Source organism: Taudactylus pleione, unplaced genomic scaffold, assembly GCF_031769625.1.
Source record: "Taudactylus pleione unplaced genomic scaffold, aTauple2 ptg000386l, whole genome shotgun sequence".
Lineage (NCBI taxonomy): Eukaryota > Metazoa > Chordata > Amphibia > Anura > Myobatrachidae > Taudactylus > Taudactylus pleione.
In genome coordinates this window covers 14,146,294-14,169,133 of record NW_028284787.1, presented here as the reverse complement: position 1 = coordinate 14,169,133, position 22,840 = coordinate 14,146,294, and the positions used below count along the sequence as shown (strand labels likewise).

General features: G+C 41.0%; 1 protein-coding gene across 7 annotated transcripts in view; it reads left to right on the top strand.

The window, feature by feature from the left end:
- CTNND2 (catenin delta 2) overlaps window positions 1-22,840 on the top strand; it is a 708,944-nt gene that overhangs the window by 358,643 nt on the left and 327,461 nt on the right. For 4 of the 7 annotated variants that reach the window (XM_088445723.1, XM_088445721.1, XM_088445720.1 and 1 more), the window contains exon 9: window positions 10,239-10,557. In XM_088445723.1, the coding sequence (XP_088301849.1) occupies window positions 10,239-10,557 (319 nt within the window). The remainder of the gene's footprint in view (window positions 1-10,238; window positions 10,558-22,840) is intronic. The other 3 variants (XM_088445725.1, XM_088445724.1, XM_088445722.1) reach the window with 1 other exon arrangement.

Here is a 22,840-nt window from a genome sequence, read left to right as displayed (position 1 = left end):
GTCTGTTAAAGGGTGGTGACACCTCAAAGTGTTCTACACAAACAATTAAAATATTGTTCTTTTTTTTTTGGTCTTTGTGAAATGTGTGGGCTGTAGCCGCACCTGCATCCTTAAAGCAGCAGCGACAAGCGTGCGTCTGTCTGTTAAAGGGTGGTGACACCTCAAAGTGTTCTACACAAACAATTAAAATATTCTTCTTCTTTTTTCTGTCTTTGTGAATTGTGTGGGCTGTAGCCGCACTTGCATCCTCAAAGCAGCAGCGACAAGCGTGCGTCTGTCTGTTAAAGGGTGGTGTAACCCTCAAAGTGTGCTCCACAAACAATAAAAATATTCTTTTTTTTTTCTGTCTTTGTGAATTGTGTGGGCTGTAGCCGCACTTGAATCCTCAAAGCAGCAGCGACAAGCGTGCGTCTGTCTGTTAAAGGATTACATCGGTGACAGCATCCAAGTAGGCATGTCAGACAGTCCGTACCTGTACTGGCAGGAAAAAGAAGCAATTTGGAGGTCCCTGTACAAACTGGCTCTATTTTACCTGAGTTGCCCCCCCTCCAGTGTGTACTCCGAAAGAGTGTTTAGTGCAGCCGGGAACCTTGTCAGCGAAAGGCGTAGGAGGTTGCTTCCACAAAATGTGGAGAAGATGATGTTCATAAAATGAATTATCAACTCTTCCAGGGAGACCAGCCTCCAGAACGTACAGAGGGACCTGTGGTTCCAGCAGGGACGAATTAATACTCTGTGAGGATGAGGATGTACACACTGAAGAGGGTGAGGAATCGGTGGATGAGGAGGATGAGGATGACATCTTGCCTCCGTAGAGCCAGTTTGTGCAGGGACAGATAAATTGCCAGCTTGTTTTGTGGGGGCCCAAACGAACCAATCATTTCAGCCACAGTTGTGTGGCAGACCCTGGCGCTGAAATGATTGGTTTGTTAAAGTGTGCATGTCCTGTTTATACAACATAAGGGTGGGTGGGAGGGCCCAAGGACAATTCCATCTTGCACCTCTTTTTTTTCTTTGCATTATGTACAGTTTGGGGCCTAGTTTTTCAATGCCATCCTGTCTGCCACTGCAGTTTCACGCCTAGATGGGTCACGTGTTTGTGCCGCCCACTTGTGTCGCTTAGCATAGTCATCCAGCTACCCCGGTGCAACCTTTTGGACATAAATACACTATTGTGAGGTGTGAGGTATTCAGAATAGACTGGAAATGAGTGGAAATTAAGGTTATTGAGGTTTATAATAGCATAGGAGCAGAAAAACCTACAAATTCTGTGATTTTAGCTGTTTTTATGCTTTTTTTCAAAAAAATACAGACCCAAAACACAAAACCCAGAACCCAAAACACGCAAGGGTGGTTTTGGCAAAACCAATCCAGATCCAAAACACGAAGAAAGATCCAGATCCAAAACCAAAACACAAAACACGAAAAGTGGCCGGTGCACACCCCTAGTATATATATATATCAATAAGACTTTGCTTGTTGCCACAATTGCTTCAAGTATCATATTCCTCTTATTGTTATTCATGACTTAATTTTATTTTTCTGTAATACTTTTGTTATTTTTAATTGGACAATGTATTTTTTTTACTTTGACTGTCATGTTTTGCTTTATACAATTTCAAATGTTATTGTATGATGTGTTTTTCTTGATAAAAACACTTTAAAAAAACAATTCTGACAATATTAATGTATGATATTCGCATAACACATTGGGTATGGGTTCCCGGTGGACGGGATGCCACCGGTCAGAATACCGACAGCGGAATCCCAACAGACAGATTCCTTATATGTATAGGTAAGTATAGTACCTCTAATCCTACCCTTTACCCTAACCCTCCCTCCCCGATGCCTAAACCTAACCTCCCCCCTAGTGCCTAAACCTAACCTCCCCCTCCCCGCACCCTAAACCTAACCCGCTCCCCTTAGTGCCTAACCCTCCTTCTAGTACCTAACCCCTAACCATAAAGCTAACCCTCCCCTAACCCTGATACCTACCTTCGGGATGCCGGCGGTCGGGATACTGGAGCCTGGATCCCGGCGCTGTCTACATCCATAAGCTTTTAATCTTTGTTAAAATATGCTGACTACGTCCCATAAACATCTAACTTTTGTTTTCACTAGATTCTCTACAATATGGAGACTTAATTTTTTTGGGGGAAAAATATGGAGAATTTCAACCTTTTGTAGGCTATAGGGTCCTGAACAGGGTAAATGTCAGAAACTGAGAACTGTTATTCCCTGACCTTTTGTAGAAAGGTTAACAACCTGAAAGAAACTTTCATCCTCTGAACAAAATGGTGCTGTGAGAGATTGTGTGTTATTATTAGCTATTCGATTGGCATTAAAGGAATACAATATCTTTTAGAAGGTGCTAATTTTCCGATTGCTATTTTCACTGATCACTGGAGCTTTGAAACTCTCTTATATTTTACTCAATTCCATCTCATAGTAACAGATAGGGTCGGTCCCCAAAATGGCAAGGTTGATGAATTACCTCATCAGTTCAATGACATTCTACATTGCTCACAAAATAATTACAAATATTGCCCATGGAAAGAATTGCTGCTGCAATGCCTCAATCTTTCAGAAATAAGATTGCAAGCACAACCAAGAAAAGTAGGAATTCTTCAAGTCTTAACTAATGTATCCAGAATTACAAAGTGTTTGCTTTTGCATAATGTCCTGTCTCTTTGTCCTGACTATAAGTTTGAAAAAGAGCTGTTTTTTGTTAAAAAAGGTCATGACAGTCACGAGTTAGTAAAACCATATTTCTTGATATTTGTGAATACCTCTCTTCTCTAAGTAAACTCAAGAATATATCATGTCCTGTCCAATGTGCGCTAGGAAATATAATCTAATTTACTCCCTTGAAGACGGCCCTCTCCTCAAACCACTACCCACTGGACGCAAAAGAGGGAGGCACATATAGAAACCATTGTAATTCCTACACCGTTCACCTGATTTGGATGTAATTACCCTCAAATTAAATCTGAAAGTCTGCAGTTAAAGCACATCTTGTTTTTTTCATTTCAAAGCCATTGTGGTGGTGAATAGAGGCCAAAATATGAAAATTATGTAAATGTCCCAATATTTATGCACCTGACTGTATATACATGCAATGGACCAGTGTTCATCTCTTAAACAATGCCTGAATTGGCCTACTAGATGTTAAGGTTATGTTGCATGGCTCTCCTGACAAAGAGTTTTTCTATTAATTTTTCTTTTTTTTTTCTCACATTGGGGATATGTTTATCCTGTGATTTTCTAAAGCATATCATGTAATCTGTAATGGATAATGACATATTCTTTTTTCATAATCTAATGAATCTAGGAAGTGGTAAAATATTACTTAAGGTGCCTACACACTAGACGTTGTGCTCACGATGCAATATCTTGAGCAATTTCCCTTAAACTCTCCCCAGCAGCTTCCCGCCACTCCAGGACACGATGTGCAGCAAAAGCTGCACGATGTGTCACAAGATCTATCGTGCATGATCTAAAGATTTGGTAATCTTTAGATTGCGCAGGATAGCAGACAAGATGCTTGCATGGATCAGGGATATCCGTGATGCATGCATCTGTCTGTAAAAAAATAAACACAGATGCACGGACGGGATCAGTGAGATCCGTCTGTGCTGCTGTGTTTATAAAAAAATGAAAGCCTGTGTGAAATAAAAAAAAAACGGCATCCCCCCCCCCCCCAAAAAAAAAAAAAGAGCAACCAGCCCCGGGCTTTAGTGGCCCTGTGCTGGTTGTGCAAAATACGGGGGACAAATGACGTAGGGGTCCCCCGTATTTAAGCACAACCAGCACTGGGCTAGTCAGAACCAGCCCTGGTTGCCAAAATACAGGGGACAAATGACATAGAGGACCCTCATATTTTGCGCAACCAGCACTGAGCTATGATCCAGTCTTGGTTCTGGAAATATAGAGGGAAAAACTTGTAGGGTCCCCCTGTATTTACAGAACCAGCACCAATCTTTTTATTGGCTTGCTGGTACCTGTAGTTCCACAGAAAAAGCAATATTAAAATAAACACAGTACACACACACCGTACAATTTAAAAGTTTATCAAACATACATGCACAGACACATGCACACGCTATCTCACATACTCACCTATGTATCCCTGAAGCCATCACGTCCACTTGTCCAGTAGGAATCCATAGGATACCTGTTAAAAAAATATCTACACACACCATCTCCTATGCGAAGTTCGGGTCCTCTTCGTTCCATGTAGACAATCCATGGGGTCTTGGCAAAACAAAAAAAGCAAATACGCGAGTCACTGGACAATACTACCATCCTGTAAGGACAATACTTTCCGAATGGGAGCTCAGTCAAGTCAATGGTGGCCTCTTTCAGCCAATAAACGCTCAGCACCTGTGTTTATATAGTGAAACCCTGCCGCCGAGCTCTCATTCAGGAAGTACCGTCATTACAGGATGGTACTATTGTCCGGTGGCTCTTGTATTTGCATTTTTTTGTTTTGCCAAGACCCCATGAATTGCTTACATGGAACGAGGAGGACCCAAACTTCGCATAGGAGACGGTGAGTATGGATTTTTTATTTACAGGTACCCTATGTATTCTACTTGGAGAAGAGGACCGATGAGCTACAGGTATACATAGGTGGGTATGTGAGATAGCGTGTGCATGTGTGTGTGCATGTATGTTTAATAAACTTTTACTTTGTATGGTGTGTGTGTACTGTGTTTGTTTTAATATTGCTTTTGTCGTGGAACTACAGGTACCAACGGGCCCGTAATGCCCCGCTTGCTGGTACTTGTGGTTCTCCAAGTACCAGCATGCAGGGAGGCTTGCTGGGACCTGCAGCTCCACAGCAAAAGACAATATTTTCAACACGTTCAAATGCACTACACTACATAATCATCCTGGCACCCACCGCCCAGGGGTGCCGGGGATAGCCCCATGCTATCATCCTCGGCCTGGGGTGTCCTGGAGAGGGGGACCCTTTATTGGGGGGGTCCCCAGCTCTCAAGGGATGCCCGGCCCAGGCTGACTAGCAATCAGGGTTAATGCTTCGGCCGGGGGACCCGGTGATAGGGTTCCCCTGGCTGTGGCATTAGCCCCCCACTAGAAAAAGTTTGGTGCTGGTTCTGTAAATACAGGGGGACCCTACTCATTTTTTCCCCTGTAGTTCCAGAACCGGGATCGGATCAGAGCCCAGTGTTGGTTACGCAAAATACGGGGGGCCCCTACATAATTCGTCCCCCATATTTTGCAAAACCAGCACTGGATCACTAAGCCCGGGGCTGGGCACTTTTTTTTTTTCTTTGGGGGGGGGGCATGCTGGGTTTTTTTTTTCACAGGCTACTCATTTATATTAGACACAGATGCACGGAAGGAGATCCATCCATGCATCTGTGTCTTCATGTTTGCAGCACAGATCTCCCTGATCCATGCCTGCAAGCATCATATACGGATCTGAACGACATATCGTACAGGCATAAACACTGTACAATATGCCGCAGGAGTGTGTACGAGATTAGCAGATCTTGCCTGCTATAGCAAGATCTGAAGATGCGATGTACGACCTGCGGGGACACGCATCGGCATCGTGACACCCACGATTTGGACATATTTTACATAATCTGTCGTACATCTGTCGTAGGCACCTTTAGATGTTATGGTTAGGCATTAACATATAACATATCATAGAAGGGAGCTGCTTTCTGTAATTTTAGAATATAAATAATGCAATGTTACCAAAGCACAATCTGTTGAATATTTTCATATTTTATGAAAAAAGTAATCAAGTAGTCCAAATACCTAATCCAAATAAGTAAAATATCATCAGTGTACCGCTGATACATAGCTACATAGCCAAAGAACATTACTAATAGATTGAAAAATGTGTTTTCAAAAATTTAGGGACATGTATGACTAAGATTCCATGCAGCGTGTGCCTTCTTTATAGCAACGTAGACATTAGCAGATATGTAAATGCTATGATGAACAGTCCCATTTGACCTAAAGAGGAAAGCACTGTATGTGGAGAAAACATTTACATTCTGTTTTTATTCATTATAATATTTAGTAAGGTCCTAGTTGTGTTTCTTCAATTTAACTACCTGAAACATAATGGTTTAGATTTATAAGGTTTATGGACGTAACTTTATTATGCCACTATTTGAAAGGCAACACATCAGCGTGTTTCAACCACTGCATTTAAAGGGGCAATTACAGTGGTTCCCAAACTTTTTTGAATCACGGTGCCCTAGAGTATCACCATTTTTTTCCATGGCGCCTCTAGGCCACAAGTTTTTTATTGGTAAATTCAGCAAAAACTATTAAATGAAGTAAATTGTGCTCATCTGTCACCCATACAGTAGGTCCAGTTATGTGGTGGTGGACCGGGGTGTGCTTCTCTTTTCCCACATATTTTATGATTGGCAGCCACCAGTACTGGTTTTGCCTATCACATTAACCAAACATGTACCATCGACCTGTGGCACCCCTGCAGGTACCCTTTGGCACTCCAAGCTGCCAGAGCACCCTATTTGGGAACCCCATGGCTATTATTTTCAATACAAAACACAGCTGTTTTTTTAATAAAATATAATTACACCTTTAAATTCAGTAGTAACACCACTGAAGATGAAGCAACTTTAATAAGCACTGCATAGTAAATTGAGCACAAATTGCTGTAAGAAGGTATATATGAGTTTGCTCATTTAGGGACAGATCATTGTTTACATTTTAGATCACTTATTTTATGCAAATTCTGTTTATAAGGTTCCATATTATATTGTATTTATTTACTAGTATTTAGAACCCATCATTCTCTGGGTCATGAGCACATAAAATGCAAGGGCATTATGGAAGTGTTTGCTGAAGGCGAATAAAGTGTCTTCCTATGGCAAGGGACGTGGTCTCACTTCTGTGTATTGTATACATTTTTAGTAAACATTCAGTTGTCTGTTTCATCATTTGGTTTACCTAACTTTGCATTGCTGAAAGAATTTTGTTCTTGAAAAGGAAACATAAAGTTGTCCATGATGAAATACAAATGTGGTGGAAGACTCCATTTGGCACATGAGATGAGAAACTATAAAAATAAAGTGTATACTGTATACGATTATAAAGGGGTTGGTCATGGGATGCCTGCCCTCGGGATCCCGACACCAGTCAGAGTCCCAAAGTCGGTAAATTAGGTAAATTAGTGGAGAAGGTGGGCCAAGCTGCTCTAAAGTGGGGGTGTACAGGCCATCAGGTTTCAATCGGTTTTACAAATCTTTTCTGAGAAATGCCTCCTGTATATTTCCTATATTACCACTGCTTCTGTGATTGATGCTAATGAAAGGTAGGATGCAAATCTGAAGTAGTAACCAAAAAAACACCTTTACAAAGAAATGGCTACATTAAAACTACAGACAGTTGGTCTGGATCCCTCTCATCAGTATCAGTGATGACGTTACTTGAGAGTTTCAACATACAGTATACTGTACTGAGCATGTCAGAGATGGACAGTTTACAGATTTATATATAAGACACCGGCCCCTCCTACCCCCTGCTCCACTGCACCCCCCCAAACCTGACTGCTGCCCTGCCTCGCTCCTTACGCCGTATTGTCCTGCCTACCTTCCTGCTGTCTGTTGCTCTGACCGACCCCCCCTCCCATTCTATCCTGTCCTTCTCCCTCCCACAGCTGCATATACTTTCCCCATGTCTGCATATTCTTCTCTCTGGCTAGGGACTGTCCCATCGCTCTAGCACTGGGAGCAGTTGAAGGGTCAGTACACGCCCTGGCTTCCACAGCACATGCTTGTAGGCAATGGGACAGACTTTAGCAGATCATTATATATGCTTTGTGAAAACGTAGATTCTAATTTCTAATAATTTGTATAACATATGTAGAACCAAAAGATTTTCAGTCCTCATTTGTAAATTGTACAACTTATTTGATAAATATGGGTTTGATTCATAACAAATACAGTGAACATGTTATAAGCACCAATTGTTTAGTTCAGTACATTCAAATGTGGAAGTTTTAGGACAGTTTAAATTAAGTTATAATAGAGACTATTATTACCAGTAAACATAATTCTGTCATATTGCTGGCTTTTATCTGTTTTTAAGTTGTTAAGTAGCTTAATCTCAGTTTAAATGGTAAAGGCTATTATAGTAAACTAATGCGCGTAGTGTAATTGATTTTTTTTCCTCCATGAATGTTTGTTTACTATAAAATTTCATTACTGTATGTGGCTAAATCAAATGCTGAAATCGTCTTAGCAGAATAATAATGTCTTCTTAAATGACTTAAATTTTCTTTTTGTTGCAAAAACTTTATTTTATTTTTCCTAAATTGCCTGGAGTACGTTTCAGGAACGCTGTTCTGAATTACATCATTGTTATAGAGAATTTCTGGAAGGGCTTTCTTGTGCATTCCCCATGAAAAATAGCACTGACTAATTGGAATATGCAGCCAGGAAGGAATGGAAGTTCAAAATATTCTTCCCTTGACATATCTGTAGAAATGTGGACTCTGGTGCAGTAATTAAGAAATTGAAAAATAAATATTATATGTATTGTCTAGTTAGTTGTCTTGATTTTTTTTATATCATATGTAAACTCATAATAAAATAATTCATACTTCATTTGGACTGCAAAAAAATAAATAAAATAAAAGTGCATATTCAGAAATATTAAACAATATTGAATATTAATAGTTCTGCAACTTTGCACCTTAAACTAGTAACATTTATTGTATCATGTAGTGAGAGATTGCTTCTGTAGAGTCTTAAGGTAACTGATATCTAATTTGTCTCCACGTACTGGTAGAACATGACAGAAAAAAAAGAAAATATTGTGCATACTGTGTGGTGATAATAAATGTAATAATATGAAGCATGTACTCACCAAAGATAGGTGAGGTAAAACTTCTAGAAATGAAGATTGGTTTCTCAATGTGAAATTCTAAGTCACAGAAAGAGAAGAGACCACATAGTGTTCACTGTGTCATTGAATTGTGTGAATAAAATGAAATAAATTGTGGATACAATCACCTTATTTATTTGGTTTTAATAATTTCGGATGGCTTAAGGTACTTTACTAACCATCCCTTCTGGCAGGATTGCCAATTGGTAAGTTTGGGGGAATAACAGTATTACTTTATTGTATACGTCTTTGAAGTTTTACAAAGTTATTATTTAAATCACAAAAAAATAATGCAATGATTATATAAAAAATATAAAATAAGTAAAAATATAAGTAAAACAAGATTAACATTTTTCTTTTATTTTTTTATAAATCTAAATTATTCTTAATGTGTGCAAATGTATAGCTGGATGGAATTTTTTTCACAAATATCAAAAATCTTCTCTTTGCTATTTATTGTGATTTTATTAAAGTTTAAAAATTACATTTCAGATATTATTTATTTTTGTGAAAAAAATGTATAAAATCAGGTAAGTTAGTATTTTTTTATATTGCTAATTGTTCAAAATAAGCATGTTAAATTATTCCTGTCAACTGCTTCCAATATGTTACAAAACAGAAAAGTTATCAGTAGTGATTTGGGTACATTGGGACTCAGAAAGGAAAACTAGCCTTTTGATACAGTACTTTACAGTTTTGTTTTTCTCCTTATGTTTGTTGGTTTAAATATTTTTTTATCCTGCTAGTTTCAGTAATTCAAGCAAAAATGAACAGTGCAGTGTTTAATCTGTTTGCTATTTGTTCTGTTTCATGTGTGCTGTTTTCCTGGTGAACTCGGGTCTCCACAAAGCAGGGCTGTATTTACAGAGTAGGCCATGGTTGAGTGCTGCATCAACATTCCTACATTTTGAACTACCGGCAACATATTGTGGAGGCCCAATTTCACCCAAGATCACTACACTGCAGATTAATGGTTCCACATTCTAACAATTCAGGTAAGGGACTGGGGGATTAAGTTTCACAAGAGTTTTTAGATAGGTCTAAAAGTAAAATGTCCCAGTGTTATGTTTCAGATAATTGTATACTGGTGTACTGTATAACAGGTAAGCTACTTGTAATCTTCCTTCCCATATATATTTTTTTGCATTACTTTGGCTTACTCTATCATTATAATAAGTGAAATGAATTACTAAAAGTAGTTAAAACAAAATAAATTCAATGTACACAGTTAAGGTAAATATATACTAATATTTTTCTTGGCTACTGTCTTCATAGATAACAAAGTGCTTTTTCTTTTTTCTATGTCCCCTGTACTTGTGTGTATTCTTCCTGCCTAGACCTGGTTAACCATTTTTGTGAACAGATCCTCAGTTTTTTACTTTGTCCCTACTTTCCTGTCGTAGCCCCATCTTCCCCTGGTGTCGACTCCGTACCTTTACAGCGTACAGGCAGCCAACATGGCGCTCAGAACACGACAGGGACCTTCCAGAGAGCCAGCTATGCTGCAGGCCCTGGCTCCAATTATGCAGATCCATACCGACAGCTGCAGTATTGTCCATCTGTTGACTCACCCTACAGTAAATCGGGCCCAGCTATACCACCAGAAGGAACATTAGCCAGATCACCATCTATTGATAGCATTCAGAAAGATCCAAGGTAAGCAGGGCTTCACTTTTGTGTTACGTTTTCCATACTGGATAATTACTTAGTGTAATGTACTTTTTTATGACAATTGTTTTTTTTTTTGTGAATACATTATCCTACAATGTTACTTCAACAATTCATTTTCTTGTTAGCTTTCAGAAGAGCATAGAAAGTCAAGACAAATTCTTTTTTTCCCAAAAATATTTTATATTGTAGCATCATATGCAATAATAGGTAACAGCATGAACATATAAGACAATAATAAAGAAGAAAAATGTAGTAGAACAGACATCAGTGTAAATATGCAACCATATATGTCGAGTGAACATAATGACTGTCAAGGCAGCATGCTGTAATTATAGTAGACAACAGAAACAGTACATTGAATGATATAAAAGAAGGAAGAAATAAAAATAAATATAAACATTAAGAAATTCAATCCAATGAGAACCCTGTGTTGCTTACCTCCACAGGTCGGAGGCGTTTAAAGATCAATAGGGAGGCAGTTGTCTAGCATGTGCATTATGTACCATGACGTGTGGTGCAAACAGTTTGGCCTCTCATATCAGGAGATAACATGAAAATATAGCCTTCTCACGTACAAAAAAGCGCCCCACCTTTGCCACCCTATCCAAAGTCACCTCCACCCAATCCATCCGAAATAGATAAAAGTTTAGATTTAAAAATGATAAGGATGGAGAGATCCATTCTTGTAACATAGCTTTGTGGGCTGCTGCGCTAATAGCAAGAAGCAATTGTCTTCCTCCCTTCTAAACCCATATATTAGCTGGCAGAAAGCCGAACACTGACCATTCCGCAATGACTGGAAGGTATTTAATAAGGTGAGGCTCTGCATGATGCCTGACCTGTAACCAAAATCCTCTAATCAAAGAACATAGCCAAATGCAATGGAAAAAAAATCAACATTATTTTCCACACATTTATAACATTTATGGGAAGAGGAGCATCCCAAAAGGAAACTCCTGTGTGGTGAAAGATATGCCCAATGATAAATATTCAAGAACATTTCAATGTACTGTACATAGTGGACAGGAGCAGTTTACAAAATGTAATAAGTTTAGTGAGTAGGTCCTGCGTCTGTAGTGTGGGGAACTGGGTAACCATTGTGCCATTCCAGTAAGAGAGACAGAATGATCCATGACATCTTGAAAAGAATGATAATAGGAGGACGCTCCAAAATTGATCCATTGGGTTTTGCTAGTCTCTGTCTGAAAATGCTTGGATCACAGAGCTAATGGCATGTTGGGCCTTTAAAAAGTCCCGGGGATAGCCAGCAGGAGTCTCATACTTCACAGTCGCTTCTGAAAAATATTAGACTCTGTTTCTAGGCTCCTATTTACCAAACAGACAATATTATGGATTCTACCAACCTTCCATAATATAAATGCGTGTGTGGATTGACCATCCTGAAAATCAGGGTTATTTATAAAAGGTAAAAACAAGGATTTATGGGCGTTCAAATTATTATTCTGTCTAATTATATACTAGATCTTTCTAGTGTTCCAAAATAAGGGGTTATCTCTAAGAGTGGGGTGTGTGTCCTGGTCATGAAGATTAAGGATACTGCCTTTGAACCTCTATATACCCCTGCCTATACCTTCTAATATCCTTCCTATAAACCTCTAAGGATGACGCTAATTTGCGTACGCAGTCATACAGTAAATAAACACTCCAGACCTAGAACCTGTGGTTCTAAAGCACAAAGTATTATTCAAGTAAAAGTACAGCAGTTACACACTATGATCCTCATATAATCTTAGCGCAAAGAGATTATACAGACCCAAGTACAATTATACATACACAACGCTCTCTGGTCCAGATGTTAGGCATCAGCAAGAAACCCCTCGTCAATTCAGCATTCAGCACAAAGACTAGGAACCCAGGGTCAGAGCATACATATTTATACCCCACAGAAATAAATAACACAATAGAGAAGTTTGTTGCTAATACCATTGGTCCTAAAGGAGAGGGCAGATGTTACAAGGCATTTAACAGGTTTATTGAAATAGACACAATCCAGCCTCTAACAACTGGGGGTCTCTGGTTTACTGCCTCATGCAACATCCTAACAGTTGTTCATATAATGTACATTTTGTTGCTTGCAGTCTCTGCGGTGCATAAGTTGAGAATGCATGATGCGATCTCCACACTGATGGTACCGGAATACTGTTGAAAGAGTACGCATCAGTATAATACCAATCACAGCTTACTTATCATTTATAAAACCTTAGTTACCAAATAATCTTTATTTCACAGCATTTATGCTAAATGAACAAACTTAAATCTTATACTTTAAAGCTTATTAAACCTTTTATGTGAATATGTAATGTGTAAGTATGCGGGGTGTGATGTAAAGACGCTAGTTAACTTGGGGCAGATGCGTGCGAATGAAGCTAATAAACAGCATTTTCATACAGGATCTTATGCATGAAGCTAATATGCGATTAGTTAGCAGCGCAATTGTGCGTATTAATGTGTGTATGAGAAATGGTGCACTTAAATTTCACTTAACTAAGTGAACACCTAGCAGTGTGGAATGCTGAGCCTTATAGTTCCATGACTTGCTCATGCCCCAGCAGCCCCCACCCTTTTCAGGCTCCAAAATACTGGTCTTTGTTCTCCCAGGGCATGTGTGGATGCAAATTAGCAAAGCTACAAGACCCAAACCTCAGATAACACTCTTGGCTTTGAAGGTATTTTATTGTAGGAAGCCTGCTAATGTAAGGTGCTACAAACAACCCTCTTGCTGTATTCGAGCAGGGCCACCTGGAGTGAGAGCAGACGTTATGTCCATGAAGCTTGTCTACACAGGCTAGTTGTCACGTGGCCATTTGCTCTGTTTAGCTAATGCAATCCAATTTTGACATACTGTACAGCCATTTCTGAAATATATCCTTTAGGGGAATTATAATAATATACACTTTATCCAGAGCACCCAAACTACGTAAAGTCACAAAATGGGCTTTTGATGAATCGCCGTAACTTATGGCGACGGTCACAGATGCAATCGCATGATGCTAATAGTAATATCGCCACATGTACTAAAGTGTGAGTTAATCTAAAATGGCGCTTAGGTGGCCATTCGCAAAATGTCGTCTTGCGATCTCATTTCCAAGATGGCGTCTTGCGGCCAGTCGCAAGATGGTGTCGTTGCGATTCAAATTTAAACTGATCTTGTCTCAGCCAATAATCCAGCTTCGACAAGATGGAGGAAGCTAAGCAAGTTACCCATTTCCAGGAAATCCCTTTTGATGGAAGTGTTGAAATAAATATCCCTTTCATGAATCCAATCGGACAGCTTAATTGTACAGTTCTGTATCTAGAAAGCCAATCCCGCCATTAGTTGTGAGCTGTTGCAATTTCTTGAGGCTTGTATTGGGCTTCTTCCCATGCCATATACATTTTTGGAATAATCCATTGATATAGTTTAAATCTTTAAGAGTAACAAAGAGGGGAAGTGTCTGTACGAGGTACATAAGACGTGGAAATGAAATAACCCACTTAATTGGTATATTCGTAAGCATTGTTGTAGCGGTGGTGCCTAAACAAAGAGCTACTGTATAGATTTCTAGACACCACCTCAAAATGTTTAAGTACTTTCTATATGAACAATTACTCCTAGGGAGTCAATCGTGTTGCTATGTATAGCAGTACACCATCCACAAACGCAGTTAGCTTAATCTCTTTCGAACCAATCGAAATGCCTTTAAATACAGAGCATTTTTCTAAAATCCAGCATAACAGATTTATCGCTAGGTTAAACAAGAGGGGTTATAGAGGGCATTCCTGGCGAGTTCCTCGGAACATCTCCAGGGGGGTACCCTCTACATTCATTCATCTGAGTTTCCAAGGGAGATGTATAAAGATATAGAACAATATTTCTAAAAGCAAAACCAAACCCTCACATTTAAAAAATTGTCAAGATATGTGGCCAGAGTATGGTGTTAAATGCCCTAGTTGTATCTAAGATGAGCAGCATATTTTGTGTAGAAAATCAGTCCAGATGAGGCAATCATGGCCACGATCAAAGCCTTTACCGCTCAAACTGAATGTTGACCCCACACAAATCCCAGTTGATGATGAATAAGTAAATCTGGTAATATGCCCTGTAGCCAGTCCACCATGATCTTTACATGGAGTTTAGCGTCCGTGTTCAATAGACTAATGGGCCTATACAATTCCAGGAGCATTGAATTCCTCTGGGGTTTGGGAAGTAAAATAGTAGTCATATCCTTAAAATGTGAAAAAGGGAAGCCGTTCTGGTCAACCAGGGCCAGTGCTACAGATGTATCCACATACATCTATCCTCCATGCGCTACAAGTTGTGCTACACATAACGCGGGAGCTCCATGTGACTCGATATCACCAAGCGTCTTTTCATGTAACTTTTCCCCTCCAAATGCATCTTATTCGCACAGCGATGTGAATAGGTAGCACAAGTGATATGCAACATGCCTATGTTCTGTGTGAAACTGCAGGTGTATTGCATGCAAAATGCTACGTTATAGTGTTACAGCTGCTGCCACTGTAATGTAGCATTTCACATGCAGGTACACCCGCAGTTTCCCACAGAATATAGGCATACTGCTTATCATTTTAATCAGCAGAAGCTGCTTGTGCTACAAAAAGACGCTTGGCGCTAGAGAGTCAGACTAGAGACTAGAAGGGCTGTTCAACACGCAAGGAGGCTAGAGGTATGAGGACACATCTGTACCTGCTGTTGTAAGAGTTTGTAGTACTCATAGGAGATTCCATCAGGTCCTGAAGACTTGCCCAGCTGGAGCCGGGAGATAGCCGGCAACACCCCTGTAAGGGATACATCACTGGAAAGCAACTCCCTCTGACTAGAACTAAGGGCGTGATTCATTACGATCGCGGCTGAGATTACGCTTGGAGGTCTGCTACAAAAATATGCTAATGAATGCAATCGCAAAGCCGTCGCACAGACAGCATAGAGACCCCCACTACCGCTCACCATCACTATCTCACATCCGTAATACCTTGCAGTACTGCGTATACATCGGGAACACCAAGTAATATCGGCCCCTCACGCACAATTACAACAATTGTGACCTTACTCAGAAATTGCTAACCTTGTCGCACGCAGTAAGTACTCAAACTGCACATGCCATCACAGTGGCTAATTTGTGTACGCCCATGCAAAGGCGTTCAAACGGACATGCACCATCCCCAATCACTGACATCCCGTTCCTTGATCTGCCATGGCTTTGTATCTGCATGAGTGATCACAGTGCAATCGCAATGTCAACTCACGCACGCGCACTGCGATGCATACGCATGTGCAGTACACACGATAGGACGATTTGTGTATTCTTTTGCAGTTGCGATCCATAATGAATCAGCCCCTAAGTTCAGGTAGTGAAGCCTCACGAAGCATGAGGTCATGAGGTCATGTTTGCCAGGGTCAAATGGCAATCCTGATATCAAGACGAGTAACATTCTTCAAAACTCTTAACTATGTCCTGGGTGGAGTCAATAGTGTGTTAGTACATGGGTTGCATATTGCGGTAATATCTGTCTTTTTACGCCATGATTTTGACATAGTAGCTAATAATCGACCAGCTTTATTTTACATGTTTTTAGGGAAGATGACGTCCTTTTTGGCTTGGAACAATAGGTGACTATCGGGTCTATGTGCTACGACTTGGAGATAGATAAAGTACCAACCAATCAGCTCCTAATTGGAATTTTTCAAACACAGCCTATAAAGTGACAGTTATAATAATAATAATAATAATAATAATAATAATAATAATAATAATAATAATTTATATAGCGTTTTTCTCCATCAGGACTCAAAGTCGCTTGACACATCAGGATTTAGTATTACAGAAAGAATAACACAAACCGAAAACAGTCAGCATGATGGATACGATGGATATACAGTAATGCATGGGTGGTGTAGCCATTTTGAGTAATAACTTCCATGAGTTATATATCCTACTCACGAAGGGTACAAGACGAGGCAGCCAATAGGCAACACTTGGGAGAGATAACATAATATGGGGAAGTGACAGCATACTAAATCTAAGAGCAGGGACATTACACAGCCAGCAGATCCAAGTATTTTTCATCCCACCCATACCAGGTGAGGCAGACATCTTGGGCGTACTATGAAGGTCACAGTGAGTGACATACCATACAAGGAACATGTGTGGTGTGGTGTGATATGCACTGCATGGATAGATCCACAAGTTGCTCATTCTGCCCATGTCAGCACCATCTGAGGCAGCCACCTTGTGCGCACTGCGTAGGTTACATCTGGCAGGGTGTGCAACTTGTAGAAATATAACATCTAGGCAGAAAAAATAAAAGGCTGAATACAGAGGCAAAATGGCAGTATTAATACAAGGGTGATGGCAATATAACATCTATGGAAAGATGAATCTAAACTTAAGAGGAAAAGACAAAGAATAGAGCAAAATTGCACCAAGCTTCATGATTTGGCAACCACGACCCAAGGTCCATTTGTGTGGTCTCCTTGCTGCATCATTTGGTATGGCCCAGTTTGAGGAAGTTAGCATCTTGCACAGGGTGGTCCAGGAGGTCTGCGGCCAGGATGGGGAATCCAGGAGCAGGCACAATCCAGGGGTATGGTGGAAACGGGGCGTTAGATTAAAGTAGTCCTTAGGAGCAGAGATGGTTGATTGATTTCTCTCCTTCTCTTCTCCTCCTGTTTAACTCCGGCTTCAATTTAATTCTAATAACACTTAGAACTAAGCACTTAGGATCTAAGCGCTCTTGCTGCAGCAGCCTAGGCTATGCAGGTTAGTAGTAACTAATATGTATGGCTACAACCAGGTGCCCACCCCCAACACCCTCCTCACACAACAAAAGGTCTGCAATCAAGTAAACACATGGTGAGAGGACAGTCTACAAACACTGATAAACAGTAATTTCCTGCCTTGACTCAGATTTTAAAACTACTTATATGAAATTCTGTATAGTCATTTACCTATCAATTTTTAAAGGCTGAGCAGTAGAAATACCAGGCAACAGTTTCTGATGGGTGCTGTAGTTAATTACCTATCAATTTTAAAAATGCTGAGCAGTAGAAATACCAGGCAGCAGTATCTGATGGGTGCTGTAGTCAATTACCTTTGGATGATAAGAAGTGAAGAGTCGCATCACAGTCCCTTCCAGGTATAAGTATAGTTAGTAATACCTCCTGAATAACTCCGGCTTCAATTTAAAAATTCTAATAACACTAAGCACTTAGAATGTAAGCACTCTAGTTGTAGCAGCCTAGGCTGTGCAGCCCAATAAGTTAGGAGCTGATTGGTTTCTACTTTACCTCTGTCCAATTTATCTCTCTCCAAGGCTTAGTAGTAGTTGTTTCACCTGTAAATATAGGAGGCGGTGGTATGAGTCCTAATATAAGCTTGGAGAGATAAATTTAAATCTCAGACAAAGAGCCTACGCCGCCCTTATCTCCCTACGCTGTCTAAAGACATATTAGATTATAAGGATAAATCCTTTCTGTAGTTGAATGGTAGCAGAAAACAAATGTGCATACGTAATGTAGCAGTGAATTATCACAATGACATGCTTTAAAGCAAATTTAAAATTTCCTATTTATATTTCATGTACAGTACTGTAGATTTCTTTTATTTACAGTGAAGATTAATGGTTTAAAAAAGCACCAGTTCTAGAAGCAATCCAATGTTGGAGTGATTTTTTCTACTGTAACTCTTTTCCAAAGACATTATTGTGACTGGACGCCTTTCGCCTAGGCCGGCCCTGGTCACGGGTTAGCGCTTTCGGACTCCCACTCACCGTCAGTGATCGCCTGTCACTGACTCCGCCCACTGCACCATGGGCGTTTACTAAAGCTGCCACCACCAAGCTCCTTTCAGCAGCGCTTGGAACCGCTTTTCACGTACAATCAGGCTCCTACCTCGGCACCTGGAACCGCTTCTGCTGCGTATGCATTTGACTAGCTGCAGCCACACCCCCTGATTGGTGTCGGCTGATTCCTCCTGATCCCTCGCAATGGACCAGGTCTGCACGGTAGCTTGGCAGAGGGCTTGAACTTGGAGACACGGAGCTCTTACTCAGAACAGCTGGAGAACGGAATAGCGTTTTGTGCAATTCTGTTGGTCGCAGGATTGAGATGCAATAGTCAGGCAAGATGTTTATTGCTCAAAGTCTTCAAATAGACCTTCCTTCAAGTTGAAGGGGTACATCAGCATGCATGAATCTTATCAAATAGCAGTTCTTCTCCTCAAAGAATTTACAGGGTTGTACAACATACAGAGCTCACAGGCCCTCTTTTTATATCATTCTTACACACAATATCACAGGGAGGTAAATCTGCCCTGGGCTCCACTCAACCAATCATGATTCCTCACATAATATAATTTAACAACATATTACATTTCAAAGGAGTCACCCAATTTCCCCCTTTCTAATCCACCCAAAAACATTTGGTTTCCTAAGCACAAACTGAGTTAGCATATACTGTTTCTAAAACGGTAAATATAATGCACATTTCTATTGCATTCGTCTTTTCACATGTCTATGACTAAACCAGTTTTGGCTTTCTGAGTCTTAACACCTTCTAAATTTTTACACAAAATATAAGCTTCCTAAACACAAACAACTTTTTTTTACCCAACTGGCTGGATATTGTACATAGAGACACACCAGAGACCTCTGCATTGCATTTCAATGAAAGTGCTAAATGAAGTTTTGTTCACTACATCAGGATAATTACATATCACTAGGAGGTGAGAATGTCTCATAACCATTTGACTTAAATGTTACAGCCTTCTAAATCAAAACAACTTATACATTCCTTATAAGTGCATAGGCTAAACATTTAAAAAGTACATTTCCACAACTGCGCACAGCACATTGAATGACATGTTCAAACACATTACTTATACATTCACAGTACGTGGCGCACTGCGCCTAAAGGTCCTTTTAAAAATGGTGCCGTGGCATGAGGGTTAATCTCTTCAGTGCCGTGGCAGCCATTTTAATCATGTGTGGTCGTCCTCCAGCCACACTTCTCCCCCCCTCATCCATGCGGGTTACCAGAGGGCCATGTCCCAACGATTTGGCTCCTGGTAACGCAGAGTCTTGGGGTGAAAGGATGCTACCTGGGGGGCTTTGGTTCCAGCCTAGACAGTTCATCCATATTGCAGTGGGCCTTTCCTTGTCGGTGCACAATGTCCAAATAGTAACACTGAAGTCCAAGGCTCCAACACAACAGTCTTTCAGTCTCCCCTGTGGGAGCCCAGTTGCAAACATAGTGCTGAAGGTGGTCCAATGTCCAAGCAATTGCCATCCACTGTGTTATAATTGTGGCATACCCCACCTCCCACCATAGCAGTATCTTGCTCAAACAATCCACAGGGGGCTTCTGCCCATATGGCCCCTCCTGGCTCAGTATTGCTCCAAGTCCATGCAATGATGCATTAGTTCTTACCACAATGTCCTGGTCCTCAAATTGCGCCATCTGCTCTGGAGCTGGTACCTGAACTTCCTTCAATGACTGGAATGCCAACTCACGAGTGAGTATCCAGTCCACTGACTTGGGAAGTCCCTCCTTAGTCCAATCTGTAAGGGGTGTCACTACAGTACTAAAGTCAGGGACAACTAGTCTGTAGGGCCTTACAGTTTCTAAGGTCAGTACCTGTCTTGGGGTTGTGGGCCAGGGACAGTTTCTGGTTGACTCCACCCCCACTGTTCTGGGCCTACCACTGTCTCCCCCCACACTATACCCTGGGCACTGCACCTCTGTCATCTCCACCTGGCATCTGTTTGCACTATCTGTCAGACCGGCCCTACCATCCTCCTCCAACAACGTATGACTAGGGGAACCTACCCTATCACCTAGGTCTTCTCTCACCACTTTGTCTGCTACCTGTTCCAAAGTGATGGTGGATAGATCACCAGCCTCTGAACCTATCCCCTTCTACCTTCCTGGCTACCCTGTATCTTAACCCTTTCCGCCAGGTCACACTCTCTGCCACCATCCCCAAAAGGCCACTGCCAACTGGGCACATTATGCCTTCCAGAGATGGGTCAGCAAGTTGAGCTTCCCTGAACTCCTGTCTGGGGCCCTCACTTCCTTCTAAGTAGGGACATTCTACAGGAGGATATGGGTTGGGATCGCTAGGGTCAGTCTGGTTGAGGTCAGTCAAAGGGAAGTCAGTGTGGTCACTCATACTCACCGCTGGAGTTGGCAAACCACTTAAACCACTAGGGACAGGAGCATCACTGGGCACCCCCACAGGATCCAATGAGTCGGAACCAACATCCTCTGCATTGCTAGGGGACGTAGGCATACCAGAGGACTTTTGTGTTTGTGTATTACCAGGACAACGGTGGGTCATATGGTGTCATGTGGGATCACATGGTCTGAACACGTGAGCAGGAACCCTGGAAGATGCCGGGTATCTTGATCACGCATTACACGGAGAAACACTTGCGTATTGGAAAGTCGTCATGACACTGGTTGATCACGAGGTGTCACATCATCGGACACGTGGAACGCACTGTGAGACATCAACTTCCGCAATAGCGGAACATATGATTGGTCCCCGTATTAGGATAGCAGTTTAGGTAGGAATTTGTGTATAGTTAGGTTGAGGTAGGAACACAGCTGATTGGTTGTCAGCGGTATTTAAGGGAAAAAGGAAATCTCCCATTTATCCATTGACTTTGCCTTGTAAAAGGCCCTAGTAAGGGTCGAAACGCGTCAAATTGGATGTGGTGCTTTCACCCGATGGTCTTGGGGATTGCTTCCAGCAGAGACAGTGCATATCCAGAAGGGTGTTCCCGGGACTCCTAAGGATTTTTCCATCTCACACTTGACAGAACTGATACCATCCAGTTCTGAAAGTCCTGCTGGTAATAGCCTTTAATTCATCAGAACTTTGGGTGGATGCATGCCACATGTTCATTCATGATACATAGAAATAGTTTTTGCACACTTATATTTTATGTATTTCTGTATTTAATGGTATTACACCATACCTCTCTTTATGTGTTTTATCCCCCTCATCTATTGTGAGAATATTGGGAGGCTGGAACAGACACAGTGAGAAGGAGAATATACAAAGATTAATCTTGACATACAGCTTTCGAAGGACAGGATGAACTGTGATCTACTACCCACTGCTTTATAAGGAGTGTGATTCTTCCTTAGACTCTAAGTGATACAGGTTTTTGCGCTGGTGGATTGGCACACCTGATTTTTCTTTCATCTGTATTGTGTCACAGGAGGTGGGGATCACCAAATAGGGTGTTTTTTCCACTAGCAGCTGACTATTGTGCGCATGGTAAACCTCACGTTGTATACTATTTTGTAAAAATATGTGGTATAATCAAGATTTAGGGTCAAATTCAATTAGCCACGATAACCCATTAACAAGTTAACGTGCGTTAATTCTCCATAGTGTTAAACGCGACTTTTATTTTTGCATCCCCCTGAGCAGGTTAAAAGTTGTAGATAATCCCTATTTTAAAGTACAAATGTGGGGACTTGGGGCCTGATTCAGCACAGGACGGAATTGCTTAGCTGCACAAAAGCAGCCTTGCAATTCTGTCCTTACTAAAATGCAAATGCAGCAGGAGGTGTCTGACACCTCCAGCTGCATCTGTGATCCCAGTTTTGCGACTGAGGTCGCAGCCTGGGATTACCATTGGGCAGATCCTGGCCTTGCTACTCCCGTAAAACGGGGGCGAATGCCCTTGTTTCTGGGAACGCAGGCCATCCCCGCACCACTCCGTAAATGACTCTGCCTGTCAATCAGGCAGAGGCATATGGGAGCTTGTGTGTGATCACACTGGACACGTTCTGCACATGTGCAGATCGGGTCCTGCACACAAGCGGATCCCAATAATCAGGAATCTGCGTTCAGCCATTCACTTGTGTGCACTGCTGAATCAGGCCCTTGATTCAGAACCACTGGGACACACACACTAATGATTAATTAGGCACGTAAAAGTTTTTAATTAACTTAATTTCGACAATAATGACATGTCATTTTGGGGGTGAAATTTTACAAAATGCAGATTGATGGGTAGCAAGATGTAGTTCAGGTATAAGGGGGTATCTGACTGGGACAGGTGTTTTCAAGCTTGCAGGTGGGAGTTACAGGTGTTTTTAACACATTTTTAAAAGTGGCTTAAAATGACAAAAATATCTACTTACAGGAATTTTTATGCACCCCAAATTTTTCTAGAACATTTATTTTGCAGAAAACACTTGTTTTCTATCATTTTTTCACTGTTTTTGTAA